Genomic DNA, 26,725 nt, shown 5'->3' on the forward strand with positions numbered 1-26,725 from the left:
AAAAAAAAACTATTTTCTTTCCACAATTTGTTTTCTACAACAAACGGCAACGTAGGAATAAAATGAAATAAAAATAAAACATTTTTATTGTTATATTTAAAGTGATAAAGACCATCCCATTGAAACATTTCAAGAAAAGACGAACCTAAAAGTTAGGATCTAACAATCCCATACTAACAATCCCGTAGGCAACAGTGTGCCTTTTTCCAAACCAAAAAATGTATCCAAGCATAAAACAAGAAAGAAAATAATTAACAGTAGCATCTTATCAGTCCCCACTCCCCAACTTAAAAGAATCACAATCTTTTCTTCTTCTTTTTTATCTTAGAACTTGAAAACTGAAGCAGAGCATCGCATAACAGAGCCGTCCATCCATACCCAGCCAAGGATCTACCTCTAGAACTGTTTTAAGGTAAAATTTTAAAAACCCAAGATGTGACAGATAAAAAGCAGAGCACAGCATTATAGGTGAAAGCAACTCTACTACTGAAATGCATAGGGAAACAATAGTCCCCATTTAACAGATTATTTAAGATAATTAAAGCATGCAAAAGCATGTAAAAGCATCCTTCTAACTACAGATTCCCAATTTGTTCAATCTTCTGTCAATAAGAAGTCAGTTTAACAGGTTGGATCACCCTTTCCCCTACAAGACCACTTCGATGGATTACGCAGACACACTATTGAGCAAACTATCTATATTTACTTTGTAAGAAGCAGAAACCTCACCAAGCAGCTAAAGCGCATTATGCTTCTCTAGGAGGCAAACCAACTCTCTTTTTCTTTTTCATTTTTCCTTTTTTTCTTTTTTTTTTTTTACACAGAAGATAACATCGATTAGGTTGCAATCACGAAGGATAGAGAAGTAATGTCTTCCTTTGAGTCAGGTAGAAGACCATTCAAAGAAATGGCAACGAGCACCTGTAGCAGTAGTCCAGTTCCCACACCCAAAGAAGCAGCTACCTTGCTTTGGACCTGGCTTCCGTACCATCCCTTTGCTGCTCTTCACCCCACAGAAACAGTAAGGGTAAAAGTGCAATATAGGAATATGCAGATCCTTCTGTTTCTGAGGATAATACGAGGAAATTGACAGGTATTCCGGGGGCTGCTTCCATATCAATGAATGGTCAGTAGTCTGACACATCAAAGAGTTGGTAATTGTGAATTTGAAGCCCCTGTTCATGAGGAGGGAAAGTAGGCGGGCAGTGTTTTTGGCATCATCCAATCCACAGTGAGCACGGCCTTGCCATACCAGCCCAGACATCTGGACAGCCTCCTTCAAGTTGCACCTCATACCACCAAAAACCTCACGGAAAGGAACTTTTAAGTTGATCCATCTGGCCAATTAAGCAGTTAAATTCATGTCAATGTTCACATAGGTGTGATGCTATAATGATCAAAGAAATAATTCTCGAGAGCAAAGCAAATGCAAAGAAGTGAAGTTAAAGAGTTGATCATTTACCGGTTAAAATAAGGAGGCTTTCGAATTTTCTTATATCGGCACTCAGATTCCAACATCACCCGACAATCCCAGTTCGACCATGTAACCACAGCAAAGTTGGTGTTCTTTATCCCCTTCTTCTCAAGCCACTTATCATGCCTAAGGAGAGCTTCGCTTAGAGTAACACCTCTATCCACCTAGAACCACACAAAGTAGTAATTATGAGGTATTCGCACAGGGCTGATTTACTAATAATAATGAAGATATAACAAAAACAACATGATTAAGAAGCAAAACAATTCAAAAACATGAACATCTAGAGCTTGTTCTTTTCGTAATTACCTACTACATAACTTTGAACTAACAATAAGTAGGATTTAACCTTTATTTCAAGTTAGTTGATGATTTCTAGAAAGATCCTTTCAAATGTAAATGATTTATGGTAAGACTCATTCAAATAAGGGGTGGTTATGGCTTTATATCAAATTGAATACAAATCCATTGATCTGTAAATTTTATTTTATTTTATTTATTTTTTCTGATAAGTTGCCTATTTTAATTATGTAAGGGGTAATGGCTTTATATACATATTGCTCCATTTTATATTCATGTTGTCATTCTATATTTGATGATATAACCCTTAATTTACTCTTTGTGTGTGTGATAATTGTTTATGTAGTACATTGATTTCTGATAAGTGATAACACATAGTGCATTAAGAAAGCGCAAAAGGATGTACACCCAATCCCAATGTATACATATATTATGTATCACTAGTTGTACTATGTACACAAGATGTTTATGCAGTACTCGAATTTCATTTTTAAACCAATAAAATTTGTGAAGAGAGAATGCCATTGTACTCTCAGAATTTGCTAGAAGCCACCTCAATGTTTCTTGCAACACAAAATTTGCTAAAAGCCACCTCAATGTTTCTTGCAACACTTCCTTCAGTTGTATCCTGCCTATCACATTAAAGTTAGATCTAACAGAAAGCCAAAGAAGCACACTAAACAGATAAATGATATATACCATCCATTTGATCTTTCTGATCATCAGAAAGAATCAAACACTTAACCTCAACCTTCCCTCCTAAATGCTATGTAATGTTGATCATATGCATTGCCTTTGGCAAACTATCCTGTTGATGCATAGCATAATTTCTCACATAAAGTGGGCCCCAGTTTACTACAAGTTAAAGTGAATAGCATGTTACCACCAACACTGAGAAAGGACAAATTAATATTAGGAGTTCCCATTAACTGGGGAAAAATAAAACATTTGTTTAGGCCAAAAACTGAAATATTAGCTGATTATAACCCGGAACAAACCTGAATTTGCTGGATGCCTGTCAGATCCTTGCAGAAATCACTCAGAAGCTGATTGCATGTAGGCTTCACATATGTTTGAAAACAAGCTTCCAGTTGACCAGTCATGCTACTCACTATCACAGATGGGAACTCAATTATCTCTTGAGGATGGGGATTTTTTTCCTTATCACAGGTAGCCTCAAAGTCAATGACCACAAAATATTGGAAATCTTGAAACTGGTGCTCGTAAGGGTAATTTTGAGGGAACATATTGAATGGGGCATATTGGAACCGGTTATCCACTGGAAAAGGGTGAAATTGGCTCTCAAAAGCATTCAGCTGGCACTGCTGCACATTATTAGAGTCTGGATGGAAGGACGACCACGTGCCAAAGTCATGTTGATAGGTGGTCTTTTTGTGTAGTTCATTTGAAGGTTCAAGCGATTTGCTGCTTAATGAGCGTCCTGGTTCTATGATATCCCCACCTTCTACAGGTTTCCCATTACACTGCAGATTGTAAGGGGATTCCTTGCTCTGGAGGCATTTTATGGATGCCTCAGAGCTCATTTGCATAGTTTCTGCAATCAAATAAATAAGTAACAAACAACTCGTTAAGGAAATAGAATGGAAAGGGACCAATTGACATCAGCTTAAATCAGTTGAATGTTCTGACAATCACAGCACAAAGGAAGGATTCCAGAAGCAGTATTTCACGAGGTTATAACAAAGCCAGCATATGTTATACAAGTCAAATTATAAAAATAATTATATATAAGATGTCTTTTTCTTTTTTTTTTTTTTTTTTGATAAGTACATATATATAAGATGTCTCTATATAACTAGGGGAACATTCGGTATAGTGCCTATAAATAATAAAATCATGGAAAACAGACTTATAGGTGGGATGTGGTCATATTCAACATAGACCCAATAATGCACCTGTTAAAAGATGAAGAGTTCTTTGCTTAGAAGGCAAGCGACAAAGAGGCCGACCAAAGCTTGTAGGATGAAGTAATTAAAAATGACTTATAAAACTTAAATTTAATAGGACATGGTGTATAATAGGAAAGAGTGGAAAAAGGGAGTTCATGTTGCCCACCCCATCCATATGGGATATATAGGCAGGGATGATGATGATATCTATATATATATATAGTGAATGATGAATCGTTGAAAGAACCAGTAAGACAACCCACGAGACTACACACAACAGTGTAACAAGATGAACTTCAATGTTGCTCTGAAATATTCGCCTGATGTCAACAAAGGAAAAGGGATAAAGACCAACGAAGAACCAGAATTTTTGTAAGTTAACTTAAAAGAATTTTTTTCTATTGGTTCTTCTATATACAAAAAACCATTACTCAGCTGGTCTTGGAGGGAAAATTTGGATATATACCCAACCTTTGGCATTGTTTTGCACAAGTGATTGCTCTAAGACATAACCTTCTAAATACTATTCAAGTAATGATACAAAAAGCCATTACTCGGCTGGTCTTGGAGGGAAAAATTGGATATAGACCAAACCTTTGGCATTGTTTTGCAAAAGTGATTGCTCTAAGACATAACCTTCTAAATACTATTCAAGTAATGATACAAAAAGCCATTACTCGGCTGGTCTTGGAGGGAAAATTTGGATATAGACCCAACCTTTGGCAATGTTTTGCACAAGTGATTGCTCTAAGACATAACCTTCTAAATACTATTCAAGTAATGATAAGCCTAATGCTTTTTCTTTTGTACTATTGCATATTTTTATTGGTAAAGATTGGTTCAATATTGATGGGCATGCTCTAAACAAACTTGTAGAAATTTCTATTAGGGAACCTTAATTAGAGTTCATGACATTTGATGTTAAGTCAAATTTGTGTTAGACAACCAGCAGTAAAATTTCAACCAATTGAGAATGACAACATCAGGGAAGATGGAAATAATTAGCAGCAGTATATACATACAAGAACTTCAACATTTCGCTTTTCTGTAAAGTTCATACTAAAAAGGTTATTTATCAGGTTAGCTTTCGGGGTGGTGGTAAGTTGGTTAATGTAACTGAACTTCAAACTTGTACACAAGAAATCAGGTCACTTCCTGAAATATTGGATGATAGGACAATGACATTTTAAAAAGTTCATTATCGGGAAAGATTACATAGAATAAATTAAAAAGTGATAATTCTATAAAAAGAAGTGTATCTTCAAATCATAAATGAACAGGTGCATCTTGCTTTTTTAATCTTGCACTCACCAATTTGTACTGCTTCATTAATTCCACCTAAACATAAACTAATAGACATTCAATTCTGCAATTAATTCAGAAGTGTCAATCTTGTTATCACCTTTTAATTAACCGAATTATATAACTTCGCTTATTCAGTCGTCTTCTATTCTTGTTTCAATTCAGACCCTCGTAATAATGATACATAGTTCAAATATTTATCAGTTGCTATAAGCCCATAACCATAAGTATGAGGATTCACGTAGATTATGCTCACCTAGTTTAATGAATATGAAGGTGCACAAGTACAACATTTTGTGTATGGTACCCGACTACTCGTACATTTGGACCATTTTTAGTTACCTAATTGTGCACCAAAACTCTGCCCAAGTACACGTCACATAATTGGAAGAACTGAATCCCACCTAGGCTAATAGGCAAGTGGTGCTAACTTATTACATCATCTATGATTATATTTGATGAATGGCTCATTAGAAAGAAAAGAATTTTATAACAGGCTGAGTTGAATGGGCCTGAGCACTAAAGAATTTCTAAGGGTGAGCTAGGCTTGCTAGCTTATACCTGAGGTCGAACAAAGCCAATCCTGGGCCTGTACCACTGAAATAAACTGATGCCACTGTATAGGCCCAGCCGATGACCACCCCACTTTATCTATTGTTGTTTGTTCTACACAGAATATGGTCAATGATTTGTTCGTCAAAGGTTCCTAATCTTCCTTAGCTCACTAGATGATCTCCTTTTGAGACAATACACAAGAAATTCTGATGTAGGACACGTGCAGAAACCACTCTTCTACGAAGTTCATCACCAAAGTTGATATATAGCACTTCACTATAAACTTCATCACCAAAGCTGATATATAGCACTTTTCTACAAACTTCATCACCAAAGTTGATATATAGCACTCTGTTAGCTTCATAGAGTTGTTTATAATCAGTTTTATTTGGCTAAAAGTTCAAAGACCCATGGTATTTCAGGGTATGAAAACAGGTGAGAAAGAAACAACAAAGTCTAGGGACTATTTCACCAAAGTTTATACATAAAACTTTTCTACAAACTTCATCACCAAAGTTAATATATAGCACTTTGTTAGGTTTATAGAGTTGTTTATAATCAGTTTTATTTGGCTAAAAGTTCAAAGACCCATGGTATTTTAGGGTACGAAAACGGGTGCAAGAAGGAAACAAAAAAGCCTAGGGACTATTTCCAGGGATGTAAACAGTACATGCATGGTAATTTAGTGCTGTTTAGTCCCTTTCGGGTTGTTAGGTTGAGTATTTCAGGGTGTAAGATGATTGGGATTCAATAAATAAGTATACTTTATGTTTGAAAAGTAATAAATAAGTATATTAAGGTAGAACAAAAGCAATCAAACCTGGTATATGCTTTTAAAGGCTTGAAAGTGCATAAAAATTTAAAAGAAGAAAGAGAAGGATAAGGAAGGAATTGTTCCTACTTCCTAGGGTCCCTTGAACATCACAGTAGGGCTAGAATTGCATCATAAAAATCTTATAAGGCTTCAAAAGCTCTATTTTACTTATCAAAAAAAAAAAAAAGCTCTGAATTTTTTTTAAACTTGCACCCCTTCAAGCAAAAGCATTATGTAGCTATTTGTAGACTTCTGTTCTTGTGTCTAGTAGGAATTGAACTCCCTATTTGGAAACTCAAATATTTTGACTAATAAAGCTTATATGCACCTACTAGCAACCATATATAACAATCATGTGCCCTGCTACAGCCCGTTGTCGCACAAACCATTAAATACCAAAATAACCTTGACTCTTAACAATAACTAGGAACATGAATATAATTAAACCAACGGCTAACTTAAGTTTGAATGAAGAAACTGTAAGGAAATGACAAGACAGGGAAAGATGGGAGAATTATCCCACATTTGGTCTAAAAGGAAGTAGGGAAAGGAAAAGGACAAAAATTTACTCCTTGAATACTGTTTAGCTTTTCTCCCACAAGTATGGGAGGAAATAAAAAAGAAAGAATAAGAGAGTTAGGGAATACCCGTTTTACACTTCTTTGGTAAAATCTACAACCGTGTAAGTAGGTCTTACATTAGGGGACGTAGTGTAATTTACCGTAAACAATATATATGTGTGTGTGTGCATATATATACTTGCAGCACTATATGCCAATAAGGTTAAGACCATGATGAAATCATGTGTGTGTGTGTGTGTGTGTGTGTGAATTTATGTGGACTAAAAAGAGGTGATGAATGACACCATAAGTATAGTTTCAGGACAAGAAACCTATCAACTAGTCTCACAAATTAACACCAATCTAAAACATATAGATTCGTTCTATGATTGAATAAAAAACCCCCAATTTTGAGGATGATTTGAGGTGGTTTTGAAGTGTCTGGTTCAGAAACTGGGTTTCTCCGAAGGTATGGACAAGTCTTCAGGATAGAGAAGACCCACTGCAACCACACAAGTCCACACACAGGGGAGGCACATGCAGCATGTGTGTGCTGTGGGGTGGCCACCTGGGTGGCGGGTTGGGGCCACTAGGCTCCACTTGCCCAACCCAAAAGGATGGGCCACTTTAGGTTCCATCTGAAACTAAAATACATTTTATTTTGAATTTAAAATTAATTTAAATTAGATAAAATACAGAAATATATACTAAAATTTAATTAAATAAAAACATCTGAATTAATTAATTAATTAAGAACTTGAGTTTACATAGGTCTTAGCTTGAATATTTGTGAACTTAGTTAGGAAATTATGTTTCATAAATGGTGTTTATATTAAAGAGATATAGCAATTCAGTACAAGTAAAAAGAAAAGAAAAGAGGGCATAACCTCTAGATCAAAGAAAAGAAAGTGATGAAAGAAAACATCCATTTCCAGTATAAATGAAACGGCCAAAAAGGAAAGCAAACAAAACTAAGAAAGAACATCCTCTGTCTTAAAATCAGCAACATCAAAAACGGTGAACCAAACAGAAGAAGCATGAGCTTGACAAGAAGAAGCTTTCCCGGAACATTAATTAGGAAATCATTACTTTAACATGTAAAAACTGAGAGTACAAATTAGTTTTAAGTAGTTGGGTTTTGATTTTTCCTAGGCACCTAAATTAGGTATAATTGGAGGTTTTCCACATGGTGCTCTCCCTAGTTCGTATCTATAGATTGATGTTTGATAGTGGTTTTAAGTAGTGATGGATATAACTGGAGCATGGGTGTAATGCGATAGTCCAGATTTGATTTAGTGTGCCAAACATATCAGTCGAGCATGCTTAGACAGTGGTAGAGAGTAATCATACCTTGGGTAAGTTATGCATCTCACTTATAAGTTATAACTAACAGTGATTTGGGTAAGGTTATGTACATTCCGTATCACCGAGGTAAGTATGTGTTTGGGTGAGGTTATATATCTCCTCGACACTTACTTGGAGAGTACAACTCTCCCAGCCATGAAGAGGATGGGATGTCGGTTGGCTATGTGATTTATACCGTGGCTTTTAAAGAGAAGTGTTTTCTCATTAGAGGTGGTATTGATTGACGAGTATGACTTTAAAGGGTTATTTGGATAGTTGAGTAGCTTATAGTTAATCAAAGTGACGAGAAGTTCAGATTTAAATCTCATCGTCAACTTGTAATCAAAGTGTGTGAAATGAATGGGATATTGTGATCACATGTGAATAAATTTGTTTAAGTAATCTGGACTTTAAGAAAAGTTTAAATAGCTTGATAACATAATTGAAACTGGTATACGCGCCTTTTTATTAAATTATGCATCGCTAAACTTAATGAGTTATTAAATTATGCATTGCTAAACTTACTGAGTTATTATGGCACCTTAAGCGTAACATTTGCTTTTTAATAAGAAAAGAAAACAATCACGAGACATCATTCTTTTTAACATTTTCCTCCGTTCTTTCTCCAGATTTTGGGACGGAAGTTCTATCACAAAAAAGAGTCAGCTGATCAACAAACAGCAGGTTTTTCATTTGTTGCAGTTGTTGCCACTGCCTCTCCGTCTGTAATTCAAACTCCTCTAAATGAACAACCTTATCTTGAATCTTCTTCATCTGCACTTCAGTAATTTCAGAGACTGCTCTCTGCAGGTCCTGGTCTTCCTTCTCAAGCCGCAACTGTGCATCGGCACAGACTCCTTCCGTTGTATTTGAAGTGTTATCACAATCAAAAGCAACTACACATTCTTGTTGTGTTGTGCCACCGATGGGAGATCCAAGTCTCTCTTTAGTTATTCTATAATCATCCTCATACAGAGCTCTCACAGCAGCACCAGCAGCTGCTTCTGCAACCTCTGCACCCGCCAAAGCTGAGAGGAAAGCAGCCTGAGCCATAACTAGGTTGCTGGCATCAGCAAGCGGGGAAAGGCGCATCCTTTTGGTTGGGAATGAAGGGCCGATACTTTGAGATCCAAATTCCACATCACTCTGGTCCTTTGTTTGACAGAACTTGTTATCGATCTCAACAGAATCTGCAGGTCCTATAAATTGCTCGGCAAAAGGAAGCTTGATAAAATGAGTGGCACATTCTCTCTCACTTCTGCCACCAACATGCTCGGCGACCTTCTTCCAATCATCCTCAAAATGCATAATAGCTTCTAAAAGGTGCAATGTTTCTTTATCCGTCCAATCTGCCATGAAATCTTCACTAATCTCTACTAGTCTGAAATCCGATGACATAACTCCAACATGATAATTACCATGGGCATAGCATCTTGCACAAAGAGTCAATTGATACTTATCACAAGCATAGCAGGCAATGCTGCATACAGACTTGCAACCACTGCACAATCTCTTCTTGGGAACAGTAAACCCAGCAATGATATTTGCTTTGTTGGTCTGCGAAGAAGACAAGGCATTGGACTTGCTTTCCCTGTCTTCCCACTTCAAATGGTGTTTGGAGGCAGAAGCAGAGTAATTGATGAGACCCCAAGCCTCCAAGAAATTAAAAACCCTCCGAACTGACCCAACATCTCCAATAATAGTCTTGCGAGCCTCTGTGAAGGTGATCTTCCTGGCGGGGCTTCCTCTAAACCTCTTGATTATCAAATTCCTGTAGTACTTGTAAGCCCTAGGGTTCTTCGACGGTGATCTCCCGTCAAAAAACTCTGGAAGGAATCGAACCTCACATTCATGTATGTTGTTCCACGAAAACCATCTGGAATAGCTGGGGATGTGGATGAGGGGGTTAGTGGTGGAAGATGGTTCAGGTGGCCTGGAACCGCCTGTGGCCGGTATTTCTGATGCGACAGTGGGAGTGTTGGGGTTTGGGGAGATCTGGAGCTGCTTTGAGGGGGTGAGTGTGGTTTCTTTTGGTGGTGACTTTGCTTCTTCCATTTTTTCTATGACAGAGGATGAAAGAAAATCTTCATATTAGACTTCTTTACAGTTATTAAACTCCCTTCCTCCCTCCCTCTAATAATAATATTTAATATAATTGTAATATTTATTTGATACATGATTATTACTTACTAGATAGATTACTGTCTATTGGGTTTTGCAAACTTGCTCTATTTTTCTTCTGCACATTTTATGTACTTGAATTATTTAATGGCAAGTGGCCTTATTAATAGCATTTATACTTCATAGTTAATCTGTCATTATATAGTAGGGATTTTTTGCAGTTAAATTTCCAAACACAAATTTTATTTAATTCTAAATGACAATTCGATTTATTTTAATGGTCATGGTTTAATTTGCTACTATATACATTTGTTAAGAAATTTTGAGACTCGCCAATTGTCATCGTGTTTGAATTTTGCTCGGTTGGAATGCTATGTTATATCCCATTATACACTTGTTGACTGAAAAGATCAAGATGCTCTTGATCTCCACTTAGGGGCGTAAGAACAATTGCCAAAATCAATTGCCATGCAGCAATAAAGCACCATGCTGCAATAAAGCAATAAAGCAACTGGTTGAAGTCTCGTCCGGTAGAAAGTGTTCAAATATTGTTATCCATGGTATTAACACCTAATTCCATACTGCAACCAAACCACACACCAACCCATTGACAATTTAGCATCTTCATAGCCACCCATTAACAATTTAGTATCTTCATAGCCAATTACTGCACAGGCCACCAGACTCCACTTTAAAAAAGACAAAGCAACACAACCCAGATTAAAATTCATTCCTTTAAAACTCTATTTAACTCTCTATCTCATAAACCAGTCAAAAGATCAACACTAATTGACGGTTACAATATTCACAAACTGTGATTACACAATTTTTTTAATTTTTTAAAAATGCTCCAAAACCGATCATGTAAAACCAAATCGCTCCAATGTCTAACAACAACATGAAGAATTGTTCAGTCTCGACACATTCGGATTCCAGTATAAACAAAAATAATAAATTAATAAATTAATAAATTAAAATTCGGATGATCTCAATAGGCACACAAAATAAAGGGCAAAACAACACTTAGCCAAATTATTAAACCAGAGATCAACAGATCAAAGGTGAGAGAGAGCGAAACCTAGAACATACCTTTATGTTCGAGGGCAATCATGGTCTGGAATGTAGTTAAGATCCACGAGCAAGTACATCAGATCTCCCTTTTGTATTTTCCAATCTTAGACACATCAAATAACAAAAATCAGAGATATATATAGATAGATATAGAGAGAGATTTTAGAGAGAGAGAGATAAAAGAAAAACCTTTTCTGATTCGAAGAGGGAGAAGAATTGTTAGGTCATTGGCAATTAAGTAGTATTCTTATTAACATAAATTGACACATGAGTGCGAGCTCGCCTAGGAGATCCCAGTTTCAAAGTGGGAAAGTATAACTCAGAAGCGGTGGGGTCCACGTAAACTCACTGGTTTTGCGGTGAAACGTGTAATACTAATCCTGTGCGGAGTAGTCCAAGAGCCACATAATAAGCAAACTGGTACAAGAGATTTTATATATTTATTTTTCATATACATTTAGTACCTTTTCAAATTACAAAAATAAATTTTAGAATTTGAAAAAATGTTAATACCTTTACAAATAAAAAAATACATTTTAGTATTAAAAAAACTATATAAGGTTCACTAACAGTTACCTCATATACATTTAATACCTTTTCAAATTACAAAAATACATTTTATAATTTTAAAAAACAAAAAACTATATAAGATTGACTAACAATTGCCTGTTTCAATTTAGAACCCGTTTGGAGTTGTTGTTATAATAAAAAAAAAACGTTTTTTTATCAATAAAGTTGTCAAAAATTTACGGTTACAAATGTGTTAGATATTTGGTGACACATTATAATAAATATTTTTTATATTAAATTATTTTTTTATTTATTTTGTAACAATATTTTTTAAAATATTTCTATTGCTAATTTTACAACAATATTATTTAATAGGATGTTACCATCTGTGATAATAGCAACTTTATTAAAGAATGGGTGTAATTGTCTTTATAAAAAATAAAAATGACATATTTGATTAATGAAAAGGAGTTCCCGAAAATATTTAACATATACTTGCAACCTGGTTTTAAAAGTTCCAAATTATAGCTTAATTCAAACTAAGCTAAATTTAGCAACTATTAAAAGCGCTTATAATACTTATCAAACACATTTAAAAATAATTTTTTTTAAATAAAAGCGTTTTTAAGTAAGTAGTAGATAAACAAATCCCAAATGGATGTCACCTACCAAATATACACAATTTATCCTAAAAGAAAAAAAGTTATATTAGTCATTTATCACAAAAGAATTAAAAATGTCCATTACCAATGGGCTATTAGCCCAATTGTATACCGACTCTTGAACCTAATTTTACAAAATAATAGTAGTAATATTTTGTCTGGTAATGACCTAAAAGACATTAAAGAAATAAATAATAAAATCTTATGTTGTAATACTGAATGCCTTGGAATTAATTATAATAATAAATTCAAGCTATAAACTAAATTTCCTCCATTATCAGGTAATTCCACTGTCTCAAACAGTGACAACAATAATTTATTTTATTTCATTTTTTTCTTGCTTTTTATTTTATTTTTTCCCCAAGACAAATTTACATTTCTTAAATTGTTGCTTTTAAAATATAAATTATTTATTTTTTTAGTGCATTTTTCTGCAAGTGTCTCGCTATTCCACTCGTTGGTAAAGAAAATAAAAATGGGAACAGAATCACAAATGTTCTATTTCTTTTGTTTTTCTTTGGTCATTTTCGTGCATTGTGGCCGACAATTCACGTGGAATGTGCAACCAATACACAACACGCATTAATAGTTAAATGCTGTGCCCATGTTGTAATTATGAAGATATCTTGTATGTATTTAAATTACTATAATATAATCTAATAAATGTTTGAAACTGCCTATTCTGTATGTTTTGTTTTTTTATGTATAAGGTTTATTTCTTACAATATCGTGAATTGAAACCTACACAATGTAAGCATGGAAGATATTTTTATTTTTTTATAATAGTTTTTGTTTTCATATAATTGAAAATTATAAATTGGTATACCAAATTTCTCTTTATTTTTTTCTGAATATTTTTTTTTTTTATTTCTAAGGTCAAAAAGGGCATTTTTTTTAAGATTAGTCTTTTTGTAATTGTATAAAAAGAGCCTTCTGTTTTTTGAGTTATTAAAAATATTTCTAAAAATTTGGCTTAGAAAATAATATTGAATATCAAAGAACCCCCCTCGACTTGTAACCTTTTTACAATAAATCTCACTTATCTAATTTTTTATCAAATAACCCCCCTCAACTATCTGAAAGGGTAAAAAATTTGATATTTTGACCAAAATGTCATTTTATTTAAATCTTCATTCTCCCGAATTTCAAAAATTCATATATCACAAACCGTATATTTAAAATTTATAAATAATATATGCACGAGAAGCTTGTGAAATAAGGATTCAAAAAATAAACTTTTATAACTAGAGAAAAATAGGTAATCTAAAAATCTACTCCAACAATCTTATTTTATTTAAAAAAAATAAAAATACTCGAGATATTTGCAAAAAAAAATTTTAAATCATTCATTTACATATGGATCCGAATATATAAAAAATCTAGCCCCAACAGAGATCGATTTCATGGGATATCATATTTTATGTCAAAACACTTTCATTCTTTTATAGACTCACTATTTAAAAAATAATAATAAAAATGAATATTCGGTCTCTATTGAGGTTAATTTTTTTATATGTTATGCTCCATATGAAAATGAATAATTTTAAAAAATTTATTGCAAATAACCCTAGTATTTTATAATAAAATAAAATAAAATAATATTGTTACAGTAGATTTTTAGATTGTCTATTTCTCTCTGATTATAAAATTTCATCAAACAAATCTTATATTTTTTGAATCCTTGTTTTATAAGTTTTCCGTTCATATACTATTTGCAATATTTTGATGTATGGTTTATGAGATATTAATTTTTGAAATTTGGAAAAATAAAAATTTAAATAAAAAAACATTTTTGTCTAAATATCAACTATTTTACCACCCTTAGATAGTTGAGGGGGGTTCTTTAGTAAAAAATTAGATAAGGGAGATTTATTGGAAATGACTACAAGTCGAGAGGGGGTTATTTGGTAAAAAAATTAGACGATGGGGGTTTACTAAAAAATGTTACAAGTCGAGAGGGGGTTATTTGGTAAAAAAATTAGACAATGGGGGTTTACTAAAAAATGTTACAAGTCGAGAGGGGTTTTCTGTACTTTGCCAAAAAATAAATAACATTGGACTATTTAGATAAAAACTCAATCTGTGAATTCGAGATTCATTCAACAGATCCAATTCGCTATCAAACTGATCGATGGTAGATTCAAAAAATTTCAATTCGTTTAAAACGGGTCGGATTAAGATTGATACCTAATCGGATCTGATCGGTGACCAGCCCTACTTAACTACTTCAATTTGTTTATCTTTTTAGTTCAAAATTCAAAGAAAAAAAATAATAATAGTTGCCATTTATATCTCTCATCAAAACAAATGTCCCTCCAAATTCAACCTTAACCTTTTTTTTATGTGAATTTTTCATCAACCACATCTCGAGTTTAGGAAATTACACCATTTTTATTTCTCTTATATGACACGTATACATAGAATTTTGCCCCAATTATGCCTCGACTTTTCACCATATTTACTTCAAATTTTCACCAATCATATTCGGAGTTTAACCCTTTTAGCCAGTTGTGGCGCCTGTACCTGCTATTTGCACCACTTTTTTTTTTTTTTTTTTGCTAATAATATTTTGAGGAGTGTCTGCCCTATCAAATTTTTAATGGTAGCGCCAACTATGGAAACGTGGGCAATGACAGATTATTAGGACAGTCTTAGAAAATGACTCACATTCATGGAAGAAAAAGTCCGCAAGTTATCCAATCGTAACCTAAGGAGGTAATGACAATAATAGGGAAGTGTTAATCATAGTCATCATTATAATTGGTTAGTTTATATGTATTAATTAGTTAAGTTTTTATTTTTATGAAATTCTATAAACATTAATTTTTTTAGACAAAAAATTATTTTTAAATTATCTAACTTTTTTTCTTCTGTCCCCTTTTAATCGGTCTATATGAAAATGTGTGTGTGTGTGTGTATATACTAAAATAACTAGTATTATGTGAATAAATTCAAAAAGGAAAAAATATATATATATAGATAGGATAATTCATTCACAAGAGATAGATATATTCTTAAAAAAAATAAATAAATTCGCAATTGTGAATGTATTATCCTATCTAACTTTTTTTTTTTTTCCTTTTTCAAAATCCATTCACATAACATTAATTATTATATATATATATATATATATATATGCATAAAAACAGATCCCCATATGGATAGATTTAAAGAGGATATAAGAAAAAAAAATGTTAGATACTCCGTGATATATATATATACACACATACGCACACATCCCCATATGAATAGATCAAAAGAGGAGATAAAAATAAATGTTAGATGATTTAAAATAGTATTTTTGTCTAAAAAAGTAATATATGTAGAACCCCATAAAAATAAAAACTCAAGTAATTAATATATTCAAAACTAACCAATCCTTGCACCAATTGTGAAACTGTAATTAGCATTCCTTTAAATAATAATATCGAGCTCATCGAGTCATGTTCTAGTTAAGTTTATACCAATCTTGATTTCATTATACACCACTTACACTTTTTGTAACCTATTTCTATCAAAATTTCACCGACCATTTCGAAATTATGAATTATTTTAGACTTTTAGTTGAGATTACACCATTTTTAGTTTCACGATAAACCAATTGTATTTCAAGCTTTCTACCATACGAGATTTTTCATATAACAAAGTATTTTACACGTGCCTTTCAAAAAATAGTAAAAAAATAAATTTCTATGCATAGGGTTTTTTTAGTCGGTTTTAAGTTAAATTAATTATTTTTTAACTCATATTGTAATATTTAGTATAACTAATGCACCGTTCGGTGTGAAGGAAAATAAATTGAATAAAATGGAACAAAATGGATGAATGAGACATCCATAGTAGAGATGACAATGAGGCAAAACAGGATGGGACGGTAATCTCATTCCCCATTCACATACCCGGTGAATTTTTTCATCCCCATTCCTGTTTAAATTTTCACCCCCACCCCAGCCCCAGCCCCATCTCCGTCGAACATACACTATAATTTTGTTTAACACATAATTTCTATAATTTTGTTTAACACATAATTTTTCTTATTCTCAAATTCCAAGATTCAGTCCAACGAAGGATATTTTATTAAGTTATAATTTTTATTAAGTGTGTTTATAGATATTCAATATAATTTAGTAATATATCATAATATATAAGGATATTTTTGTAAATGTATATCCTAAACAGGTGTGGGGCAGGTTTACCTTATCCTTGCCGATTTTAAAAAACTACCTCCATTCCTATTCCTATCCCCATTTACAAAAAAAGGTCCTCAAACTCGCCCTAAACAGGGTGGGGCGGATCCCAAGTTGGGGATTTTTGCTATATTTAATCTTTAGTGAAAGGATAACGTTCTTCATTTTTTTTGTTTAATTGGTTGAAAAATAAGGGAAGAAAATAATTGCTATAAGAGATAAAGGAAGAGATAGATTCTTAATATTGGGTTTATCTAATAATTACATAGGATAATATCGTACTTTAAAATTTATTTAATAGTCTTCCTTCTCTACTTCCTTTCATATTTAGAGGGGTAAAAATTTGCAAAGTAATGACTCACCAGTCATCTTTTCTCATCCCTCTTTGTGTCTTATATTCCCCGCAGTCTTCCTTATTTTTTACCAAACTAATCACGAAACTTAAGAACATAACAGAATATTATGAAAAAGTTTTAAAATACAAAATTTTATTGAACAAATTTTGTTGAATTTATTTAATCTTTTTAATAAAGAAAGATGAATGCTTCATAATTTCAGAACAGAGCGGCTCCCCTTATCTTTGGGAGTCAAAAAAAAAAAAAAAAAAGAAGTAGTAATTATACATTACTTTTTATTACTTTTGTTAAGCTTCATTTGGTCGGATGAAAATAACGAGAAAAATAAAAGAAATTAAAATGTTCTCAATATTTTAAGAGTCTAGTAACGAAGGAAAATTACTTTGCATAGCTATTAAAACATTCTAAAGAAAAAAGAAAAAGGAAAAAACTGTTTTCTTTTTTCTTTTTTTATTTTAAAAATTAACTTACTAGCGATACTATTTATTTTATAATAAGTTTCATGCTATTTAAATTATAAAATGATACTTTTGAAAATATTTTTGAACTTTTAAAATAACTGTGTAGGTAAAAAAAAAAAAAAAAAAAAACTATAAAATGGTAATTTTAATATTAAAAAAAAAAAAATCATCTTAATACTCATTTCAAATTTGTTACTTTATTATTATTATTATTTTTTTTTCTGCAAAATTTTTTGCTTTCACTTTGCTTATTTTCTTTCCACAAGGCGGAGCTTAGAAATTTACCCATGGTCTATCAGTCTTTTTACATCTGACATTCTCTGCCTACGTATTTTTCTCCACACGAACTCCGCGATTCATCTTGTTTTCTCCCTGTCGCCGGCTAGCATTTCCAACGCCGACGATGGTTTGCCAAATCCAGCGATAGTCACCACGGTTTGCGATTCCGTATCAATTTTCAAAGAATTTTGACGTTTTTGGCTCAAGTGAACTAGTTCTCGAGGTGATTTGGTTTTGAATCATGATTTTGGTACCTGTTTGTTTGATTTGAGTTTGTATATTATGAATTCAAAGCCAGTGGTATTCTCTCCTCTGTTATATATGTCGATAGATAGATATAAATTTTCATTGACGTTTTGGATTGATTGATTTGATTTGAAGGAACTTGATTTTATCATAGCACAATCTTCAAAATTCTTGTGAGTTTCTTTGACCCAATTTGTTTCTGAATTGAAATTGCGTTTGCTTCTTATTAAATCCTTGTCCACCGACTGTTTGATAAAATGTCTCCTTAACTTAATATTTGTTTTTGAAATTTAAGCCAAAAACCGGAAATAAAGGATTTTTACATAGTGACAAAGGGAGCCTTTAGGTTTTTTCCTCTTACTACATTTTCCCAGTAACCAAACGAAGAGTTATCTTTCTTGTACAAGATCAATTAATTCATTATTGTACGCCCAATTTCTGTCTGCAAATAGATATTTCTTATACTTTGATGAAACAAAAAAGAGTAAAATTAAATGCCAGAAGTTTTTTGTGTTCAGACTGATACACTTCTCCAAAGCGTTGATCTGGGTCAGGAAGAATGCAGTTCTTTGGAGGGTCAGAGATCAGTCCATCGCCTCCAGCACCGACGGCATCAGGAAACAATGCTCATATGATGTATGTGTTCAATAGGAATGGGGTTTGCCTGCTATACAGGGAATGGAACCGTCCACTTCGAACCCTGAATGCCCAGCAAGACCACAAGCTTATGTTTGGTCTCCTTTTCTCCCTCAAATCCTTAACAGCTAAAATGGATCCTACTAGGTGTGTGTTTTCTCGCTCATATCTTGAATCTGTAAAGTAACCTTAGGGTCCTAGCGTTTGAAAGAAAATAGATTGTTGCACCAAGTTAAAGATACGAGTCATTGCTAAACATGATAGTTGCAGTTGCAAATAATGCCATTGGATGAGTTTATACATTCATAGAAGCTAATGTTGCCATTTTATATGCTATCTATTATATAATGGAACATTCTTCAATTAAGACAATGGGAGTTTTATTCACGGAATATCCAGAATCTCACATTGGCAGTTATCAGCATTAATATTTTTCTAAATCTTAACCTTTGCTCGTAGATTGATAAAATGTTAATTGAATTTGGCATATGATTGATAGACACTATTGATTGTTGATTGGTATTAGTTTCCAAACTTCAATAAATTCCAGCATTGTTGGATAAGGAACTAAATTTTTATTAGAATTGGCTGTATTGCTGGACGCTCTAATTAATTAGTATGATAATTTATACTCTCAAGGCCAAGAAGTCTCTCGTACTTCAAGGAGCTTTCTGTGTAATGAAACTATTGCTCTTTCTTTCTTTTCTTTTTTTTTTTTTTTCCAATTAATTGTTACTATTATTGTTTTGGGCAGTGCGGAGAAAGGAAATCTTGGGGTGCCCCAGTTACCTGGGCAAGGGTGTTCATTTCACAGCTTTCGTACCAATACATACAAACTTAGTTTTATGGAGAGTCCATCTGGGATAAAGGTGATTTGTTAAATTGGTTTTGATTTTTGTTTATGTTTTTCTAAATCACCGTGTGTAATTGACGCCAAATGCGAAACTTCAGTTGTAATTCTAATCTGCTTTAACTCGAAATTTTCCGTTATTGGGTACTTATCAGTGGAAATTCATGACCACATAGGACTTATGTCACATATGAGGCAAGTTATACGCTACACATAATTAGTTTACGTTTAACTGGATCAAGAATAGTTTAGGACTGCTGTTATGTTCAATTTACTCATGATACACGCTGTGTGAAGGATTCCAGTACCTAACTGCTTAGATTTCCGTGAGGGTAGCCATCTAGAAATAAACGCAATTCACCGGATGAAGTATATAGCAAATTCATATGTGCCAAAGGCCCTGATCCCTTGAGGATAAGAAGAGCATATTATTACCCAATACCTAGTATTTTTATAAGACATTTGCTAATAAAATCATCTATCAGGAGGTCCAAAATGAAGCATAATAATCACTTCATACATCCCTAGACTATGGGAATCTGCCCTCAAACATTCTAATATTTGTTTCTTTCTATGTCAGCCATATAGTTGCCAACTTAATTATCTTCCTGAGCACTATATCTGTAGGCTACTGAAATGTTGTTGAGCATTTACTAGCTACCATAGAAATTATCTCCTAGTGCATATTTCTTCAGCGCCTCTGAAACCTTGGTGATTAGTGATCCCATGCAGCGCCGTAATAAATGCAAATCACGTGCTTGGAGTATTTCAAGTGGTTGATACAACTTCAAGAAAACTAGCTGCGTTGTGGAACTACATACCTGGACATGACCTAGTTTTGAATTTTGTTAGAGGGATGCATATAACAAGTAAAATCAAGCTTCTGGAAAACTAGACTAACATACTTTTCATATAATTGAACTTTCTGTGGCTTATAATATACTAATCACAGAGGAGATAAGAAAAATTAATTTACTCAAAATCAATTCTTAAATTATACAACCCCAAGGGATTGGCTCAAGTGGCAAGTCACCCTGGTGCCTTAGGAAGCATCAGGTCTAAGGTTTGACTCCTCTTGGGTGCAAACAATTTCTTTGGGGGGGGGGGGGGGGGGGGGGGGAACTCTTAAATTATATGCTGCAAAAAAACAAAAAAAAAAAAAATCACTAAAACTTAAATTGTATTAGCAGATAAAAAGATTGGGAAGAACTGAAGAAGAAAGAATTTAGAAGGCTATTTATTGAAGGAAAAAAATTATTTGGCTCTGCTTTGTCTCCATCTCCCATGAGTTGGTTGATATGGCATATTCTAGTGCCTATTTTTATAATATGCTATTCCATTTGATATTGCTGTCATGGTTTGATTTGTCAATTTGAGTGGAACACAACTCTGTGGACCTTGTGGTAGATGCTATATTTCAGGGACTCTAATTAGGTGAGCTATAGCTTTTTATCATTGAAGAAGACTTAACACTATGTATCTATTATGGAAATTTATGTTCGTGGATGCCACCTTCATTCTTGAAGATTTCAGTGTAAAAAATAATTGGTTTCAACTGTCAATTCAGATAGGTGCATTCCACCATTTAGGACAATTCAGTTTTCCTTTCCTCTTTTTTTTTTTTTTGGTGGGGGGGATTATAGAGTATTGTAAAGAGATAACATATGAGGATCACAAGGTACTGCGAAAGTTGTTTTCTATGTGTCTTGTTAAAATTTATGTTATTAATTAATGTATGTGAATATTTTTTTTTGGTATAACTAAATTATAAGTATTCTCAATTTATGAGATCACGTGACTGAAAGTCCCTATGTAAATGATAGAAACTATACCTGTTAATACGCTCAATTCTGACTGCACCACTTTGTATATTTTTCTCTTCGCAGATTATACTTGTCACTCACCCTAGGACCGGTGATTTAAGGGAATCCCTGAAGTATATCTACAACTTGTATGTTGAATATGTTGTCAAAAATCCACTCTACAATCCAGGGACTCCAATCAGGTGAGTAATGGGTTTTTATCATTTAAGACTTTACATGATGTATCTACTATAAAGGATTTTTGCCGGTGAAAGCCACCTTGAAGATGTTCTATGTATAAGTTAATTGTTTTCAACTTTCTTTCTGGTCGGGTCTACGTTCCACCATTTAGGACAATTCAGTTTTTCCTTTCCTTCTGGATGGTTATAAAATATTGTAAAAGAAAATAAAATAACACACGAATCAAATTTTAAAATAGAACTTTTATTCATTCATGTGGCATGAATGACCTGTGTTAACGGATGGAGAGGAGGCAGGCAGGAAGGAGTGGAAGAGGGAGCTTGGTTAAATAGTAAGGGCAGATGTCATTAGCTGGAGAAAGAAGTCTTGGGCGTTGTGGTTGAATGACGGGGACAATATATTGATTGGCAGATGAATATAGGATGTTCAATCATAATGGAGCAGACTAATAGATTGGGGGAGGAGACGATCAAGAAATTGTGGAATTTCATGAGAAGTTTTACATGGGACAAGAGAGTGGAGACCTAGCTTAGAAGGTTTAGAATTTGGTTAGATTGAGGCAGAAGATAGTGAGTCGATAGTATATCTGTTTACCAGAGAGGAAGTGGTGGTGTTTTGGAACAGTGTGAATGGGGATAAAACACCAAGTCAAACAGGTTGATTACGTTGTTATTTTAACATTTTCAAAGTTCTGTAAGGGAGGATGTTATGGGTGTTTTGCACATCTTCTCTGATGCTAATAGGTCTGAAAAAAGCTTAAATGCCTACTTTATTGCATTGTTTCTGAAAAGGAGGCATGGTGGACATCAAAGGTTTTATTGTCGATAAATGACGGGTATTATTTATAAGTTGATGGCTAATGGTTTGTTGGGCACGAGGGATGGATGCTGGAATGGGAGAGTGTAGGAGGTTCAAAAGGCATCCATAGTGGAAGGAAGTTCTGCTTTCCTAAATTTTATTGGTTAAGTGGGAAGGCAAGGGAGGGAAGGATGCTGCTTGCTTCTGCAATGATACTTTTATATATTAAAGGAAGGAGAGGAGGTTATATGGCAAAAATGTATTAAAAAAAGGGCTCTTTTCATTTTCTCCTCTCTTCCCCCCCTTCCCCCTCTCCTCTTTCCAGGCAGAATATGGCGGATTTAATATGAAAGTGCCTCTCTCCTATCTTCTCTTCCCTCCTCATCCCCTTCCTAACAAGTAAAACTCTGTCTGTTCTTCGTAAGTCCCTTTCCCTTTTCCTTCCTCCCATTCTCCCCCCTACCAAAGGACAGTAAGGTGTTGGCTTTAAAGCATTGAGAGGACGGAAAGGTGATTTTGGTTCCCGAAAAGCCCTTTTTTAATTTAAAAAAAAGGCATCAGAGTCTGGTTTCAGTCTGGTAATTAGTGAGTGTGTTGACTAAAGAATTTGAAGTAACCTGGCAAAATTTGTTCAGAGTGAATCTTAAGAAAGCTTATGGTTATGTGCTGGGTTTTTTAAGTTGGGTGATGTAGCTGATGAGTATTGGCTCTGAGTGGAGTAAACAGATAAAGGCTTGTATTTCAACCATGAGATTCTCTATATTAGCCAATGGCTGTTCAACTGGGTTTTGGAAATTTGAGGCGTCTGATATCTGTCCTCCGCTTCCATTTTCATTTCATGATGGGGGTGTTGAGTGACATGCTTAGTAAGGTGGTGAAGGAGGTACATTGTGACTCTAGGTTTAAACTGGCTGCCAGCTCGCCCGCCTCCCCGCGTTGGGAGGGTGACAATTCCTGTTTATCATTTTAAAGACAGCGTATATCATCCTGTCGTGAGTTAGGCACCTTTAATGTGTGCTGTTGTGTTGGAGGTGTTGCTTATTGTGCATTGATTTCTATACAGAAAGTGGATAATATGGCCAGGTTGGCGCCTAACCTTTGTTTTGAGATAGGTGCTCTTCCTGCTTTTTGTATTGGCTTTCATTGGGAATTGGGATTGTCTTACAAAGCCGAGGAAATATTGTAGTTGGTAGAAGGGATATTTGAGACGAGGTTAACTGGAAGAGCCAATACTTAAAATGTAGGACTTTAAGAGTTTGACTTTGCAACATTGCTTATGAGGTCAGTGTTCCTTTTAGAAAGGTTTTTAGATTAATTAGAGACTTGTTGGTTAGGGTTTTGGTATTGGGAAAGAAAGAAATTTGGAGGTTGTTCAGGGGCTTTTCTTTTGCTGTATGTACCTGTGGATGGTAAGTTGGCTCCTTCTCTGAGTTTTGGGTTGCTAAGGTTGAATTTTCATGGAGAGCTTATAGAAGTTGGATTTAAGTTGAATATAATGGTTTAAGAAATGGTTCTGTTGCCGGTATAGAAGTGTAACAGAAAATTAAAGTAGGAGGAGGATAAGAAAAAAGATCTTTTGAATCACTCCTGAATCCCTTAGGAATGATTTAAAAAATGAGAACTAGCTGGGTTGTTATCCTTGGCTGGGATTGCTTTTTCTATACCGCAAGTCTACATGGAAAATGTCCCCTCTGGTGTGTTTTAGCATTCTTTTGGTCTTACTACTCCTCTCTTCTTCTTTATCCTCTCCCCTCTTCCTTGAAGGGATTATTGCAAATCTAAAAAAAATTATTGACCAGGTGTGACTGACCGTTATGAATGAAATTATTTTCCAGGGCATATAAAACAGAGCTTTCTCGTCTAAAGGTAGGGATGAGCTTTCTCACTTTAAAATGACCATTATGAATGAAATACCATTGGCGATGGAGGTGAAGAAGGATTTTGAGGTTCCTTGTTATTTTAGAATGTTGAGACAACCCAAGGTTAAAAGCAAGTAGGCCAAGTTGACTAAAAGTAGCAGAAAATAGAAACTATTGCTTTATCTAAAAAGTAGTAGGGTCTAAAATTGTTGATGTTTTGATTCTTAAGAAATAAATTTTGATTTGAGAGTAGGTTTAACTTTTCTATTCAGTGGATGTTATCAACTCTTTTATCAGGTAAATTCTAATTACTTGTGCAGGTCTGAGCTATTTAATACAACTCTGGACCAGTATGTAAGAGGCCTTGGATAGTATGTCAAGGTATTGCTCGACCACCATTATTTGTTTATCCATTGTCACTGTGCTATGTTCATGGAGTTGCTTATAAATCTGTTAATTACTCACAGCATTGAAAATAATCTTACATGTCATGCAGATTACGGTTTTTGCCTTGGCCTTCAGCAGACCAGTTCATTCTTACATGCATATCTCAAGCTGATTCTTAATTCAAGGGATGCAAGGATGGGAGATAATCAATTGTTTTATAAGACAACATTATGTTTAGATGCCCTGGATAATTTGTTTGTATGAGAATCATTTTGACTTGAAAAATTAATCATGTGTGCTCAGGTGCTATGGAAATTTTACTTGGTGTTCTTTCTTTTTTATGTCATGGCTTTCATTTCTTATGGAGCCTTTTAATATAACAAGATGAGGTTGAGACCGTTTCCAGCTTGCCTATTTTTATGAAAGCGGTGACATATACTATCTAGGCGAGGAAGAGTGCTGAGACACAGTTGCTATAGCTATTGTTTTATCTACACTTCTGTTGTGCTTTTCCTCAATAACTGATTCCTATTGCAAACAAATGAAGTCCGAACAGGACCTGTTGAATGAAAGGGTTCAGAGTCTGCTGATTTGGTGGGTCTACTTGTATGAAAGGGTTTATTGGCATGGTCTTGAACTTGGGGTGGTAAAAAATTATTCAGTTTCTATTTTTCACAAGTTTTCCTCTATAGAATTGGGATGTTTGGCATGCAAAAGTAGAGCTTTTCATGTTTGTAGCTGTGATTGGTGAGTGTTTGTTGACTCTATTGGTCTATTCATACTTGTTAGTATTAACCAAGTACGACATTCTCTTGGCCTTGAAGATGTTTCAACTTTGGTAGTATTTTCAATGTATCAAGAAACGAATTTGTTTCTATACCGTAGTGCATTATCCAATGTTATGTCTTGTCTATCCTAAAATGTGTTACAGGCCGTGATCATCTCACATGTGGAGTGATTCCCGTCATTCCAAATGGATTGGAAATGATTTTAGGTCGTGTTCAGTTGCATGAAATTGTGAGATTTGTGGAATTGAAGAGAAAACTCATATAATTGAATTAAAATGTTCTCTAATTTCACCCATTTTAATTCTGAGGTTTTAATTCCTTGCAGCTTAACACAATGTTAGGCTATGTTAAGTTACTTGGAATTGGATATAGCTACCATGGAATTGGAGCATTCGAATTAGAATCGGTGGAATAAAAAAAAATTTAGTTCAAAGTTGCACCAAAATTTTCTTCAATTAAATCAATTTTTATTCTATAACTCTAATTTCATGGAACACCATAACCTTAGTTTATTGCAAACCCATCAAGATTCACAGGTTGCTTTAAATTGTACAGGAAATTGTGCCAATCTAGTTTTCATGATGACCTATATAACATTACTTGAGAGATGAAGAGATACTTTTGCAAACTTTTATGGTGCCCTGGCTTGAAGAGACGATATATTGGGTTGTCTGCAAAACTGTAAAATTTTCAAAATAAAGTTTTAAATAAATAATTAAAAACAAAAAACATTTTTCATAAAACTGTAAAAGATAATTTATTAAAATCAAATATTTTTTAATTTTGTATTTGAAAGCATTTTGAAAATTTTCAACCATATCACTTATTGAAAAATAAATTTCAAGATGTTTCCTCAGATGAGGCATTTGTCCTTTTTTTTTTTTACTATTTTATGATTTGAGAACTATTCTTACGTTTGATCAAATAAATTAATAAAACATGCTGAATTCTTCTTTGATTAGTGAAGTTAATATATATATTTTTATATTCTTTCCCAACTGTCACTGTGAAGTGTGGTTATAACTGTGATATAAATCTGCAAGTCTGAAATAGGATAATATATTTATGTTATACAAAATTACATTTATGATGTAAGCAAGCCATCACGGCCCGTAGCCCTTAGCCCAATCACATTCGGGTTTAACCCCCTTTATCGGACCCTATTCCCCTCTCTCTCTCTCTCTCTCGTGTTCTGCAACTCATTCATCAATCATTTGCTTGAGCCGAGGCAAAATCGCTAAAAGGTACCTGC

The 26,725-nt window shown here is 33.9% G+C and overlaps 3 protein-coding genes across 6 annotated transcripts in view; 2 read left to right on the forward strand and 1 right to left on the reverse strand.

Moving 5' to 3' along the window:
- Positions 1–481: 481 nt before the first annotated feature.
- On the reverse strand, positions 482–11,841 carry LOC132299440 (SWI/SNF complex subunit SWI3B-like). 2 transcript variants are annotated; one of them, XM_059796049.1, is made up of 5 exons: positions 11,641–11,797; positions 11,470–11,554; positions 2,773–3,329; positions 1,463–1,638; positions 482–1,337 (listed from the first exon to the last, which is right to left on the reverse strand). In XM_059796049.1, the coding sequence occupies exons 2-5, from the start codon at positions 11,489–11,491 to the stop codon at positions 884–886; spliced, it is 1,209 nt and encodes a 402-aa protein (XP_059652032.1). In that variant the 5' UTR covers positions 11,492–11,554; positions 11,641–11,797; the 3' UTR covers positions 482–883. The 2 variants fall into 2 exon arrangements, with proteins under 2 accessions (XP_059652032.1, XP_059652031.1); XM_059796048.1 differs by lacking the exons at positions 482–1,337; positions 1,463–1,638; positions 2,773–3,329 and adding an exon at positions 7,664–10,319 and having other exon boundaries at positions 11,641–11,841.
- A 6,062-nt stretch (positions 11,842–17,903) lies between these two features.
- On the forward strand, positions 17,904–25,093 carry LOC132299441 (uncharacterized). Its single transcript, XM_059796050.1, has 6 exons — positions 17,904–18,129; positions 18,671–18,935; positions 19,543–19,657; positions 21,525–21,643; positions 24,619–24,679; positions 24,795–25,093. The coding sequence occupies exons 2-5, from the start codon at positions 18,712–18,714 to the stop codon at positions 24,668–24,670; spliced, it is 510 nt and encodes a 169-aa protein (XP_059652033.1). The 5' UTR covers positions 17,904–18,129; positions 18,671–18,711; the 3' UTR covers positions 24,671–24,679; positions 24,795–25,093.
- Positions 25,094–26,623: 1,530 nt separating this feature from the next.
- LOC132299442 (THO complex subunit 1) overlaps positions 26,624–26,725 on the forward strand; it is a 29,730-nt gene continuing 29,628 nt past the window's right edge. For all 3 annotated transcript variants that reach the window (XM_059796051.1, XM_059796053.1, XM_059796052.1), the window contains exon 1: positions 26,624–26,717. The gene's annotated coding sequence lies outside the window, so the exon portion shown is untranslated. The remainder of the gene's footprint in view (positions 26,718–26,725) is intronic.

This window comes from Cornus florida, unplaced genomic scaffold (assembly GCF_030987335.1).
Source record: "Cornus florida cultivar Cherokee Brave unplaced genomic scaffold, ASM3098733v1 CherokeeBrave_3.0.0_Hap2_Chr03, whole genome shotgun sequence".
Taxonomy (NCBI): domain Eukaryota; kingdom Viridiplantae; phylum Streptophyta; class Magnoliopsida; order Cornales; family Cornaceae; genus Cornus; species Cornus florida.

Bases quoted from the DNA above. Each gene is read 5' to 3' on its own strand.
- LOC132299440 (XM_059796048.1), bottom strand. From the start codon at position 11,491: ATGATTGCCCTCGAACATAAAG. The intron at 10,320-11,469 runs GTATGTTCTAGG...CCTCTGTCATAG, and splicing joins GATTGCCCTCGAACATAAAG to AAAAAATGGAAGAAGCAAAG.
- LOC132299441 (XM_059796050.1), top strand. From the start codon at position 18,712: ATGCAGTTCTTTGGAGGGTCAGAGATCAGTCCATCGCCTCCAGCACCG. The intron at 18,936-19,542 runs GTGTGTGTTTTC...TGTTTTGGGCAG, and splicing joins GCTAAAATGGATCCTACTAG to TGCGGAGAAAGGAAATCTTG. The intron at 19,658-21,524 runs GTGATTTGTTAA...TTCTCTTCGCAG, and splicing joins AGAGTCCATCTGGGATAAAG to ATTATACTTGTCACTCACCC.